We start from the raw sequence: 15,084 nt of genomic DNA on the forward strand, positions 1-15,084 counted from the left end.
TCACGAACTGAATCGTGTAGTCAAGTCTGATGGTCCTGAGAAGCCAGCGAGAGTGATTGGGAAATTTCAGCCAATCTGTTAGACTCTCCACCTGAAATGCTGTGAATATCACCCAGAGAAGAAGGAAAATGCTCTTTTATTGACCATGTGGTAGCCAACTCTGGGTTGGGAACACCCTCAAGGCGGGGTGGAGGATTCCACTGCAGCCCAATCTCCTTGGCTGCCCGTTCAAGCACGGCCGCCATTTCAGCATCCGCCGCTGACTAAGACTCGGCCCCTGCAGAGACCTGTTCAGCCGAGGCTTCAGCATCAGATGGCTCATGCCCACCCTCCGATTCTGCAGTTACCTCCTCCTGTCCTTTTAAGACAGTTAAAAATAGAAAAGGATTATACATAGTGCAATAAGTTCGGACATAGCACAGTGCTCATTCAGTAAATGCACAGCTAAACAGATGAGTTTTGAGTGTAATTTTTGATGTAGCTAATGTTTTAGCACATTTGATCTATTCTGGAAGCTGATTCCAACTGCAGGCAGCATAATAGCTAAAAGCGGATTCCCCTTGTTTTGTGTGAACCCTTGGTGTTTCTAACTGACTCGATCCTAATGATCTGAGTGGTCTGTTAGGTTTATATTCAGTGAGCATATCTGTAATGTATTTAGGTCCTAGGCCATTGAGTGATTTATAAATGAGTAAAAGTACTTTAAAATCAATTCTAAAAATAACTGGAAGCCAGTGTAGGGACCTGAGGACTGGTGTGATATGCTCAGATTTTCTGGTTCTAGTCAGAATCCTGGCAGCAGCGTTCTGGATGAGCTGCAGCTGTCTAATGGTCTTCCTGGGAAGGCCAGTGAGGAGACCATTACAATAATCCGCCCTGCTTGTGATAAAGGCATGAACAAGTTTCTCCAAGTCTTGACTGGAAACAAAACATCTAATTCTTGCAATATTTTTGAGATGATAGTATGCTGATTTAGTTACTTTAGCTTTGACATGACTACTGAAACTAAGGTCTGACTCCAGAATCACACCAAGATTCCTGACTTGGTTTTTAGATGTTTGATCCCTAGTCAAACAAGGTATGTCAAACAAGGAGTCAAGGTATGCATTCACCTTAAGAACTTCCTCTTTGCTTCCAAATGCAATGACTTCAGTTTTCTCCTTGTTTAACTGAAGGAAGTTCTGGCACATCCAACTGTTAATTTCATCAATGCATTGGGAGAGGGAATCAATGGGGCTGTAGTCATTTGGCGATAAGGCTAGGTAAATCTGGGTATCATCAGCATAGCTGTGATAGGCAATTTGAGTCTGCAGAAATGCTTGGCATTGAAGATATAGCCTTCATAAATAGAACACTAGTGTTTTCGTTAATGCATCTCTTTCTGACAGAGACGAATCTAGATTCATTGGTAGCAGAGATCAATATATCAAAGAAAATACAGAAGTGATCAGATAGTGCTACGTCCTTAATGACAATGGATGAAATGTTTAGACCCTTACTAATGAGTAAATCAAGAGTGTGTCCACGATTGTGTGTGGGTCCATGCACATGCTGAAATAGGTCAAAAGTGTTTAAAACGGTTATTATTTCTTTTGTGGTTTTGATTTCTGCATTTTCTATGTGAATATTAAAATCCCCTGTAATAGCAAAACAGTCAAACTCTGAGGAAATCATTGATAACAGTTCTGTGAACTCTTCAACAAAGGCTGGAGAATATTCTGGAGGCCTGTAAATAATGATAAATAGAATTCGTGGAGCACCTTTCAGCACAATCCCTGGATATTCAAAAGACAAGTACTGACCAAATGACACTTGCTTGCATTGATAGACATCTTTAAATAAAGCAGCTACACTGCCACCTCTCCTAACAGCTCTGCAGACACTCATGAAAGTAAAGTTAGGGGGGGCTGTTTCATTTAGGACTGTTGCACTACAGCTGTCTTCAACCCATGTTTCATTTAGAAACATAAAATCCAGGTTGCATGTGGTTATTAAGTCATTGATCAAAAATGACTTAATTTTTAGTGAGCGAATGTTTAAAAATGCTAACTTGATGCCATTACTTTTTGTCTCTATAGAGCAGTCTTAGTTTGATACCTAATAGGCCGAAGATTAGATGGGTTAGCTGTATGGCTTGAGAAGGCCTTGGACTATCACGTGATAAAACAGAGCAAAAGTCTAGGATCAGTTCGATTTGTCATGTTTTTTAAAGAAGTTTGTTCATTAAGGCTACATTTGTTTAATCAAAATTACAGAAAAAAACAGTAATATTGTGAAATATTATTGCTAATTAAAATGACAGCTTTCTATTTTCATATATATTAAAAAAAATATTTTATTCCTGAGATTTGTTTTGGAATCTGTGATACTTTTTTTTCAGGATTCTTTGATGAATAAAAAGTTTAACAGAACAGCGTTTATGTAAAGTAGAATTTTTTTGCAACAATATGCACTACAGTTCAAAAGTTTTTTTTTTTTACTTTTTTCTTTTTTTTTTTAAAGAAATTAACATTTTTACTCAGTAAGGATCTGTTAAACTGATAAAAAAAGTGATAGTTAAGACTTCAGAGAAAAAAATCTATTTTTATTTTTTCATTAAAAAAAAGGACTCCTGTAAAAATGGTCACAGATTTTAAAAAATCAGCAGCACACCAGTTTTTAACATTGATTATAAATCAGCATATTAGAATGATTTCTGATGGATCATGTGAGACTGAAAACTGGAGTAATGATGCTGAAAATTCTGAATTTCATCACAGCAACAAATTATATTTTAAAGTATATTAAAATAGAAAACAGGTGTTTTAAATTGTAATAATATTTCACATCACTGTAGTTGTTTTTCTGTATTCTTGATCCAATAAATGCAACCTTGATGGACATAAGAGATTTGTTTTATAAATATTACAATTCTTACTGATCCCAAACTTTTGACTTTTTGTCTTTGTAAGTGATTTTTTTTTGTCCATTTAGCAACATGTACATAGTACAGTCATGCTGTGTACAGTCTCACCTCAGGCAGTTCATTAGCACTTTCTGCTTAATTATTCTCAGCGTGGCACCTGTCGGGTGACAGTCTGAAAAAAGACGATTCAATATAACCACCACACTCCTTCCCGGTGTCATAGCGAGGCTGGTGAAAGCTGTGCCGTCTCCCAGATCAATACAGACTCAACTCCATTTAAACACCTTTTTTAACCCGCCGTCACAGTGTGATGCAGCCATTTGTCGAAATGAAATGACTTCTTGCAAGAGGGGCACCTTGTTTGACATACAGAATGGTCAAGAGCTTCGATCCATTGGAGTGAAATATTGTGTTGTAAGGAGGGTTTAATGATGAGCCCTTTGAAAGGAAATCTGAAGCTAAATGCGAAGTGCTAGTCAATAGATGTATTCACTGTCTAGAGAGAGACGTTTACTTCGTAGTATCCATTACTCTGATTTACAGGTCTTCTCTGTGATTCTTATCAGCCAATGGCTTTTAAAGTTAAAAGGGAAAGATCAGAGTAGTTATATATCCATTTGCTCCACAATTACATTCTAGCTTTAGCTTTATAATACATAATAAATTAAGCGAGCAACTCTGAATATATATTGACTAGTATGTCTGTATGACAAAATCAAGGTGCAATACATTGTTGTGTGATATAATCTATTTAATATCTGGTAACACAGGCTTCAGGATCAATAGACAGCGGCCCTTTCAGGAGCCCTTACACACAGCAGGGTCAGAAATTAGCTCATACATTAAGAGGAGATATTTGCCCCCTGAAAATCTATTGCTGGAGCAATTTTTTTTTCTTTTTCTTTCTTTTTTTTTTTTTTTTTTTGAAGACAATTTCTATAGTTACCATATAAATGTTATCTGTGACATTTTTCTGTTGTTATCAAACAGGTTAAATGATTAGGAATAACAACAAACAGTTTAAAATTGTAAATAAATTAAAAACTAAGTAAAACAAACAAAAAAAACAAACAAACAAAAAAAAAAAAAAAAGGATAATTACTGGGCAGGGCTGCAATATGACGGAAATCTATTATTGCTCTTGATATAATCATTCTTAATGTCAGTTAATAGAACATGTATGTAAAAATGTGTTTGTAGTTTGGTAAACGACATATCATTTTCCTATGGAAGCCGTTTCACTGAATTTAAAAAAAAAAAAAAGATATGACTTTTTTTTTACAGAAATACGTGATACAAACTTTTTTCTCAGAACTGTGCGATTATAAACTTACAATTGTGAATTATAGAGTTAGAATTGCGAAATATAAACTTGCAATTCTAGAAATGAAGACAGAACTGCAAGATACAAACTCAAGAAAAACAGTTCAGATTTTTTCTTAGAACTGTGTAAAATAAACTCACAATAGTGAGAAATAAAGTCAGACTTGCAAGATAAAAACTCACAATTCTGACTTTGTGATATAAACTCACAATTGCAAGAAATAAAGTCAAAATTGTAATATAACTTGCAATTCTGACTTTTTTTCTTGCAAATGCGAGTTTTTATCTGCAAAAAAAGCTCAGTTTGAGAAAAAAAAATAATCAGAATCAGAACCAAGTTTATATCTCACAATTCTGACCTTTGCAAGTTTATATCATGCAATTCTGATTTTATAACTTGCAATTGCGAATTTACAGCCATGGCCAAAAATATCGGCACCCTTGCAATTCTGTTAGAAAATGTTCCCTCAGAATATTGTTCTAATTGCAAATGTTTTGGTATTCACATGCTTATTGTTTTTTGTTTGCACTGCAACAACAACAGAACTCAAAAATGGACATGACAAAATTATTGGCACGTTGTCAAAATTGTAAGAAATAATTGTTTTTCAAGCATGTGATGCTTCTGTAGTTTGTATTTAGACAAATCTGTGGCAAGTAACAGGTGTGGGCAATATAGTAATCACACTTACCAGTTAAAATGAAGAAAAATTGTCTCAACCTTTGTGTTGTGTGTCACATTGAGCATAGAGAAAAGAAAGAAGTGTAAAGAGTTGTCTGTAGATTTGAGATAAAATTGTGGAAAAACATGGACAATCTCAAGGCTACAAGTCCATCAACAGAGATCTTAATGTTCCTGTGTCCAATATCATCAGGAGGTTTACAGCCCATGGCACTGTAGCTAACCTCCCTGGATGTGGACAGAAGAGCAAAATTAATGAAAAATTACAACAAAGGATTGTTCGAATGGTGGATAAACGTCCCAGATTAACTTCCAAACAAATTTAAGATGATCTGCAGACACAGGGTACAACAGTGTCAGCTCGCACTATCCGTCGCCATCCGAATGAAAAGTGACGCTATGGTAGGAGACTTAGAAGATACCACTGCTGACACAAAGGCATAAAAAAGCAAGACTGGAGTTTGCCAAAACCTATGTGACAAAACCACAGTCCTTCTGGGAGAAAGTACTGTGGACAGATAAGACAAAAGTAGAAACCCATAGATCACATGTTCTCAAAACAGAGATCTCAGAGATCTCAAAACAGTTGGGAGAAGGCTCAAATCTGAATGACCTGGAGCAGTTTGCAAAAGAAGAGTGTTCCAAAATTCCAGTAGAGAGGTGTAAGAAACTCATTCATGGTTACAAAAAGTGATTGATTTCAGTTATTTTTCCAAAGTGGGTTTTCTAGTATCAGTACTTTACTTCACTATTTATTTTTCTGACTACTTTTTACTTTTACTCCTTACATTTTTATACAAATATCTGTACTTTCTACTTCTTACATTTTCAAAACAGGCTTGTTACTTTAATTTTAATCTGCATTTGGTGGATCACCATTCGATTACAAATCTCTAAATCATGAATCAGTTAGTCTGTACTGGCAACGTGGCGTCTCCGCCAAACGGTTTCTATCAAAATAATCAGTGCAAGAGACTCGAGAATGGAGTGGATCTGAGAGGCAAAACTATTGACCAGGACTTCAAGTGCAGGTCAGTTTCATCTGTAAATAGGTTACTGTAGTTGTGTCTTTGTTTACTTAGGTAAGTGCTAGCAACTCTTAGCAGTAGCAGCCATTAATAATACTGTAAACTAAACTAAATTACAATTACTCAAAATACTGTATATAAAAGGATATCATTATTATCTACTGTAAAGTTACAGTAGTAATTTAGCAAACAAATGTTAATAAGAGATTGTTTCATAATACGTTTACAGTAATTTATTTATAGTAATTAATTTATTAGTAATTAATTTACTGCAATTTACATAACTGTAATTTACGTTTATAGGGAGCTAGAGCAGATAATAATACAACCCTTATGAAAAGTAAAACCAAAAATCATGGTTACTATAGTTAAACCATGGTAACCACAAATTAACCATGGCTTTGCTATACTAACCATAGTCTAACCATGAAATTTGTAGTAAAACTATGGTTGTGAATAAAAACAGATTGAAAAACTGACCAAAAAACATGGTTGATTTTGATAAGAGAAAAATATGACTCATGATAAAGCAATAACATGTTCAGAAAAAGATTTTTTATGTAAAGATATTGTCATAATGCAATTATAATTGTACTATTTTTGACATTTAGGCAATTTAGAAAATATAGTTTTACTATAAGTAATTTTACGATAAAACAACACGGGGTCATAATGTGATACTTTAAATTGAACTAAAATATTGTCATGTTATTGCAAACAGAATACAATGAGGTGGTTGTTTTGCAACAAGGTGGAGACAGTTCTGTTCATAACAGTAGATGGCTGATGGGACCTGAAATTTTGTCCCAGTCCTGCCCTGTTCTACATGGTGGTTGTTCAGCCCTGATACAGTCATTAGCTAACAAAATATTATTTTGTATTAATGTGTCAATATGACATGAGGTCCAGTTACCAGTGTGACACTAAAACAGGCAGTACTAATGGGTAATTTTTACTTAAGTACATGTCAGAGCTTATACTTATTTACTTTAACTTGAGTAAAAAAGTATAGTCAGTACTTCTACTTTTACCAGAGTATTTTTGAACATAAGTATCTGTACTTCTAATTGAGTGAAGGATGTACTTTTGCCATCTCTGCCAAATATTAAATTAAGGGTGCCAATAATTTTGTCCAGTGCATTTTTTGGGTTCTGTGTTCAAATCTCACAATTCTGACTTTATAATTCGCAATAGCAAGTTTATATAATGCAATTCTGAAACTGAAAAAAGTCAAAATTGCGAGATGTAAACTCACAATTGTGGGAAAAAAAGTCATGCAGCATGCAGAATTAAATTAATTATAAAAGCCTCAGAAAGGACACACAGTGCATGACTCCCTCCAGTGGAACTGTGCTATCACAAACTGAAGTCAAACAAAGCACTGCTTACAACAGTCAACTGCTTACATTGTGAGGTTAGACTGCCCTCTAATGGAAGAATCAAGGTAATACGTTTTAGGAATAAGTGAATATTTTAAAATTGGGGTGCTTAACCTCAATCCTGGAGGGCTGGTGTCCAGTGGAGTTTAGCTCCAACCCCAATTAGACACACCTGAACCAGCTAATCAAGCTCTTACTAGGCATACTAGAAACTTTCCAGCATGTGTGGTGAGGTAAGTTGGAGCTAATTTCTGCAGCACCCCTGATTTAAAACTTCTGCTTCAGTGTGTTTGACTGGTAGAGCAAGTAAATTTTTTTCCTTTAAATTAAGGAGCACCTGTTCTCATTCTCAGCCTTAAACATTCAACAAGTCACATTGGATTTGAATGCTGCACAATTAAGATTAATATATGTATATGTATTCATCTGGATGCTTTATTTTGTATATATCTTGCTAAAATATTTAAAGAACAAAGTTTATATTTTTATGTTTAGTAGAGGAAGTTAAAAGATGATACACTGAAACCAACCACACAGTCATCACCATTTGAATCTTTTAGATATCTTTTAGATATTTACAGTTCACATCAAGAGTGCTGCTTTGGGATAAATTCATTATTAAAAGTACAAACAAAACAATCAGGTGTAGGCCAGACTCAGGCAAAGCCACGGAAAAAGCAAGCCTGCAACCTTTAGCCAAAAAAAGCATAACAACTAATGAATCGATTTTCCTCTCAAGCCTCTCAGCGGTTCTCTCGGTTGGTTGTGCATCTTTTTCTTCCACACTTTTTTCTTTCCACTCAGCTTTCTGTTAACATGCTTGGATGCAGCACTCTGTAAATAGCCAGCTTCTTTGGCAATGAATGTTTGTGGCTTATCCTCCTTGTGAAGGGTTTCAATGATTGTCTTCTGGACAGCTGTCAGATCAGCAGTCTTCCCCATGATTGTGTAGCCTAGTGAACCAAACTGAGAGACCGTTTTGAAGGCTCAGGAAACCTGTGCAAGTGGATTAGCTGACTGGCATGTCACCATGTTCTAATTTGTTGAGATAGTGAATTGGTAGGTTTTTGTTAAATGTGAGCCAAAATCATCACAAATAAAAGAACCAAAGACTTAAACTAATTCAGTCTGTGTGCATTGAATTTATTTAATACACGAGTTTTACAATTTGAGTTGAATTACTGAAATACATTCTAATTTATTGAGATGCACCTGTATATGTAAATTCAGTACTGTATATCAGAACGCCTTTACTTTTGATTGAATTGCCTAGCAACTTTTTGATGGCTGTCTTTTTTTTTTTAAATTAAATATTATTATTCAATAAATAATATTTTATATGAACAATATTTTATACAAATAATATATTTAAAATTAGTATTTAGTATTAAGAAACTGTGCGTGTGATGGTGATTTTAGTTATATTATTCCGCCTTTAGATGGCGACAAGAGACTGCTTTTATGAGTGAGTCGGCAGTAAAGAAGGGACATTGGTAAAGACTTTTACACTAAAAAGGTTTTAAGTGGAAATTATTTTTAGCTTGACGCAGCGAACAAATGCACCAAGCAGCAAAATCACCCTTTTACAGATGAAAGGATGATAACGTTACCACAAACATAACGCTTTCATTGTGAATATAAATAATGAATGCTTTATCAAATGCAGGTACGTTAATCACACTCGCTCAGTCCGTCCCTCTCTCGCATAATACTCATGCATGATACAGTGAGGTTCTAATGCAGTAATACAATAAGCTTTCAATGAAGCAAGTCAATATTGCTTCGTTACTACTTCTAAAGTGATGTTGAGGCTTGAACTTTAATTTGTATCTGTGGCGAAATGAAGTAATGCTGCACAAAAGATGGCTTTTAAAGACACTTAGTTGCTACTTTTGGCAATATAGTGTGTGTATATATATATATATATATATATATATATATACTATATTGCCAAAAGTATTCGCTCACCCATCCAAGTAATCGGAATCAGGTGTTCCAATCACTTCCATGGCCACAGGTGTATAAAATCAATGTTTTTACAAACATTTGTGAAAGAATGGGTTGCTCTCAGGAGCTCAGTGAATTCCAGTATGGAACTGTGATAGTATGCCACCTGTGCAACAAGTCTAGTCGTGAAATTTCCTCGCTCCGAAATATTCCACAGTCAACTATCTGCTGTATTATAAGAACGTGGAAGCGTTTGGGAATGACAGCAATTTAGCCATGAATTGGTAGGCCACGTAAACTGACGGAGTGGGGTCAGCGGATGCTGACCCTGGTGAAAAAAACAGCATATGCTGGTAGGTATATTTTGATGCTGGAATGCTGGTTAGGTAGGTTTTGATGCTGGTTTAAGCTGGTCCTTTGCTGGTTTATGCTGGTCCTTAGCTGGTTTATGCTGGTCCTTTGCTGGTTCATGCTGGTCCTTGACCAGCAACATGACCAGCATAAACCAGCAAAGGACCATCTTAAACCAGCTAAGGACCAGCAAAACATACCTACCAGCATATGCTGTTTTTTTCACAAGGGGAGGTGCATAGTGCGAAGAGGTCGCCAACTTTCTGCAGAGTCAATCGCTACAGACCTCCAAACTTTATGTGGCCTTCAGATTAGCTCAAGAACAGTGCGCAGAGAGCTTCATGGAATGGGTTTCCATGGCCGAGCAGCTGCATCCAACAGTTTGGAGCTGGCCCCTTCCTCTTCCAACATGACTGTACACCAGTGCTCAAATCAAGGTCCATAAAGACATGGATGACAGAGTCTGGTGTGGATGAGCTTGACTGGCCTGCACAGAGTCCTGACCTTAACCCGATAGAACACCTTTGGGATGAATTAGAGCGGAGACTGAGAGCCAGGCCTTCTCGTCCAACATCAGTGTTTGACCTCACAAATGCGCTTCTGGAAGAATGGTCAAAAATAAACACACTCCTAAACCTTGTGGACAGCCTTCCCAGAAGAGTTGAAGCTGTTATAGCTGCAAAGGGTGGACCAGCGTCATTGAACCCTATGGATTAGGAATGGGATGTCACTTAAGTTCATATGCGGGTCAAGGCAGGTGAGCGAATACTTTTGGCAATATAGTTTATATGTAATCTGTTGGATTTTGTTTGTACAATTGTAATTTGGATTCTGTAGAAATGCCAAGTGTCCTGAAAATTTGACTGCTACACCAGGTTTTTAAATGTATTAATTTAGCAAGATGCTGTTATTCAAAGCACTGTTTTAAAGCAAAGCAGTTCATCTAAGGACGCATGACAAAGTTACAACTTTTTAGAAGGGAAAGGAATGGAAGAAATACTGAAATTATAATGATGTGTATGTGCACACACGCACTGTACTTCACATAAATGAGTACACCACCTCTGAACAAAAAAAACTAATATTTTTTTAATAATGACAAATACAGTTCACAGAAAGGTGACAAAATTGAAATGTATTATATATTACATGTGCTTAATAAAAACGGAGAAATATGACATTAATATTTGTAAAATAAGTCAGTAGACAAGATTAGATTGGCAGACAAACAGCTCCAAAATCTCTCTCGTGTTTTTTTTTTTTTTTTTTTTTTGTGTTAAAGTTTCTGTCAAAAGGTCAACACAATTAGGCCTTTCTGCTGCATAGACAGTCAAATTTTATTAAAAACCTGTCTTTTCAGTGGTGAATTATTACTTTAAGTACAGAAAAGAGTTTTTAGCCATTTCTAGAATATTATTACATAATCTACAAGTGGGCTTGTGAAGAGCAGTGAGGGAGCCTTTCTGTGATGGTACCACAAGGTGCTGCTAACTCACTGATCGCAAGCATCTGGAGGGGATTTTATTTTTCCATGGAGTGAATTAGGTCTGTCATTTTAAGACCATTTTATGCCACTGAATATACCAGAGAAATATGAGCTAACTTAAATGTTAACATTTAATTTAAAATCAGCTTGAGAAAGTATAACAAAACAGAAAAATACATTTGAGTAAAGAAATCTTTGTTGTAAAACTAATAACTTTTTATGCGTCTTCTCTTCTGTGAATTGTGCAGTTTCCCTTGTGCTTCTCATTGTTTGAAGAGCATCAGTCAGATAGTTGCTTTAGAAGTGCCTCCATCTGATCAATCTCTCTGGAGACATCTAGAAATATATGTATTAGAAAATGAATATGTGTTACAAAGTGTTGCACAATGTACGTAAACATGTAGAGTGTAGTGATTAAGAATAATTGGCTGATACCTTACAATGCAATGTGTCTTGTTTAGTTTAAAAGGATTACATTTTCTCTTACCCATCAATGTGGTATTGCTGCTTTGTGACAGTGAGAGATCCATTGCTTTCTTTAGTCCAGGTTCAAGAACATCTTTTATGTTTAGCTGCACAAAGAAACACAAGAATCAGTTTAAATTATTTCATACATGCTTGTCTTAATACATGCTAGTCTTATTAAAGGTGAGATCAATACCTTTAATTGTTTTAACTTGTTAAGCACTTCCATTTTGGCTTTGTTAAACATGTCTTGTTTTTTCTCATCAACCGTGTTTACTAGCATATCTTGCCTTTCCTTCATGGATCCTATTCCTGTCAGAGCTGCAGCTTCTAAAATAAGAAACATTTAGTTTGTGAATATTTGTTTGCTGCAATTAAAATAAATAGGTTAAATGCTTGCTTACTTTCATAGCAGGGAGCCATTTTATTCTGAATGGTTTTTATAATTGATGAGTAGATGTCTTTCTTTAATTCAACAGTGTCTCTGATAAGTGATGCCTTCAGTTTGGCTTCCTTTTAGAAAGAGTGGAAAAGATCAGAAAAAGTCAGAAAATATATATTTTTTTTATATATCAATGTGTCAGTTTTTATATCAATGTGATTGTGTCAGTCCCTCCATTAATATATTAACAGTTTGTTGAGTACATTTCATCATTCTCTGGTTTATTAATCTGCAAGTAGGGTGTGTGATATAGACAAAAAATAATATCTCTATATTATTATCTATATTTTATCGATATCTAATTATCAATAACGATAATTAGAAAATATTTTGCTGTGTGTGTTAGTGTGTTGGCATCTTAAGGACTACCTAGGACAGCTGACTCCTACATTTTTTGATATTCTTAATATTCTGTGTGGTGGTCTGTTCACACTGATAGAAATTAATCTTTTCCAATCGGTTTAAATAGATTTTTACCCTTTATGGGCATTAAAAGTGTGCATTATCTTTTGAGTCAGATTGCAGTGGCATTTAGATCTAACACTGTTTAATGCAAGTCATGAATGCATTTAACCTGCAGTTAAAATGCATAAATAATGTTTTGATGTTTTGAACAAAACATTGAATATGCTGACATTTGAAATGATTTAAATCATAAAAATATACTTTACATGTTGAATTAAAACCGCCACACTGTAAAAAAACAATTTGTTGTCTCAACTTAAAATAATTTGTAACCTGGCTGCCTTAAAGTTTTAAGTTCAGTCAACTCAAAAAGAGTTTATTCAACTTGAAATGTTAAATTATACTAAGTAACAACTTAGATATTTGAGTTGAATCAACTTAAAATTTTAAAGCAGCTGGGTTACTTACCTATATGTTAAGTTTAGCAAACGCAAATATCTAAGTTGTTACTTAGTATAATTTAACATTTCAAGTTGACTAAACTTATATTAGTTGACTGAACTTAAAATTTTAAGGCAGCAGGGTAACTAATTATTTTAATCTGACTCAACAAATTGTGTTTTTTATTTTTTACAGTGCAGTAGGTGTCAGTAAGTCACAGTTAATAAGTGAGTAATTGAGATTGAACTGAATCATTTAAACGGTTGATTCATTCAGGAATGAAGCAGCGTAATGTTGCTCAGAGAAGCAAAACAGTGCTGTGGTTGCATTTGTAATGATTTTGTTGGAGAAATGGAGCAAAAACAGGGAATATGGTGTCTAATATGTAAGTAAGTCTCTTAATTCTGGTCTGTTGAACTGTTGTGAAAAATCAGTATCACACATGTAATCCTGGTAATTTCATGAGAAGAAAAATACTCAATAATGTCAAATTGAACATCGTTAAAACATCAATTATGATATTATCACAGATGATATATATCGCACACCCATAATCTGCAAGTGTAAACTTTACTGGATGAGATGGCAAACATAAACCTGTTGATAACTATATTTACTCACAGGTCATTTATTATTTACATTGTCAGCCTTAGGCATATAAAGGCATAGTCCACCCAAAAATGAAAATTCTCTCATCATTTGCTCACCCTTGTGTCGTTCTAAACCTGTAAGACTTATTTTCTTTTGTGGAATACAAGATATTTTAAAGAATCATGGCCGAACAGTTTTAGTTATCATAAACTTTTTATATGAACAAAAAGCACTGAGACATTTTTTTAATGTTTTACTGAAGTAAATCTTACAGGTTTGGAACAACATGAAGGTGAGTAAATAGTGACAGAATTTTCAGTTTGTTTAATTCTAGATTGTTTAATTCAGACTGTTTAATTCTAATTTACATTGACTTTAAATAAAATAAATAAAATAAATAAATAAATAAATAAAAAACAGACATAGAGGACCAGGGCCAGATTAAATATGTCTAGTGCCCAACAACTTGCTGAACTCACCTCTGTTTTGATGAAGTTCTGAATGTGACGTACCACAGAAGATCTGAGGTAAGCAGGGTCACTCTGGACGATAGTAAATTTATCAATCTGTTCTTCCACTGACTTCCCTGTATTTCCACTCACACTGAAGCCAAAAGATCCAAAACCAATTTATTATTTAACCAGTTTATTTTTAAAAGTATTGTTGTACTCGTTGAGACATAATAACATTTTGACATAATAACATTTTTTTTTTTTTTTTGTGAAACTATTTGTAACATTCAACAATGAAAGCATTTTAAATAGTAGTATGCTGCATGTCACATATATCATGTCACTTATACAGCTGTATTATTATTTTTTATCTTAGATAATTTTTTTTAATTGTTTAACCTGTTAGCGTTCCACTGTACCACTGCCGGTACACTCGCATGTTTTAGGCTAATTTTACAGGAATGCTAAGGGTTACATGTATTTATGTAGCATCAAACAAACAATGTAATATCATCATAACATCATCATCATCATATCATTGGTCACATCATAGTGACCAATTCTGATTAACTGGTTTCTTATTAGTGTGCCTATTATTAAAGGAAGTCGTCCACTTCCAGAACAAAGATTTACAGATAATGTGCTCACCCCCTTGTCATCCAAGATGTTCATGTCTTTCTTTCTTCAGTCGTAAAGAAATTGTTTTTTGAGGAAAACATTTCAGCATTTTTCTCCATGTAGTGGACTTCTGTGCTGTCCTTGTACAACCACCTCATTGTATTCTGTTTCCAATAACGTGACTTTATTTTAGTTAAGTTTAAAGTATCACATTATAACCATGTTTTGTTTTATCGTAAAATTACTTAAATTCTATAGATTTAGTAAAACTATATTTTCTAAATTGCCTAAATGTCAAAAATAGTACAATAATAATTACATTATGACAATATCTTTACAGAAAAATTCTGAACATGTTATTGCTTTATCATGAGCCATATTTTTCTCTTATCAAAATTAACCATGTTTTTTGGTCTGTTTTTCAGTCTGTTTTAATTCACAACCATAGTTTTACTACAAATTTCATGGTTAGACTATGGTTAGTGTAGCAAAACCATAGTTAATTTGTGGTTACCATGGTTTAACTATAGTAACTATGGTTTTTGTTTTTCATTTTCATTGTGGTGTTA

General features: G+C 34.5%; 1 protein-coding gene across 10 annotated transcripts in view; it reads right to left on the bottom strand.

The window, feature by feature from the left end:
* The window catches only part of LOC127181368 (uncharacterized), a 90,987-nt gene that overhangs the window by 25,528 nt on the left and 50,375 nt on the right, over positions 1-15,084 (bottom strand). For 2 of the 10 annotated variants that reach the window (XM_051136050.1, XM_051136058.1), the window contains exons 18-19: positions 13,925-14,048; positions 11,971-12,079 (exon numbers count right to left, since the gene is read on the bottom strand). The exons of 7 other annotated variants lie outside the window; for them this stretch is intronic. In XM_051136050.1, coding sequence (XP_050992007.1) covers positions 11,971-12,079; positions 13,925-14,048 — 233 coding nt within the window. Of the gene's footprint in view, positions 1-10,680; positions 11,438-11,588; positions 11,674-11,762; positions 11,897-11,970; positions 12,080-13,924; positions 14,049-15,084 lie in introns of those variants that run through there. One more of the 10 variants, XM_051136052.1, reaches the window with a different exon arrangement.

Source organism: Labeo rohita, chromosome 19 (assembly GCF_022985175.1).
Source record: "Labeo rohita strain BAU-BD-2019 chromosome 19, IGBB_LRoh.1.0, whole genome shotgun sequence".
NCBI lineage: Eukaryota > Metazoa > Chordata > Actinopteri > Cypriniformes > Cyprinidae > Labeo > Labeo rohita.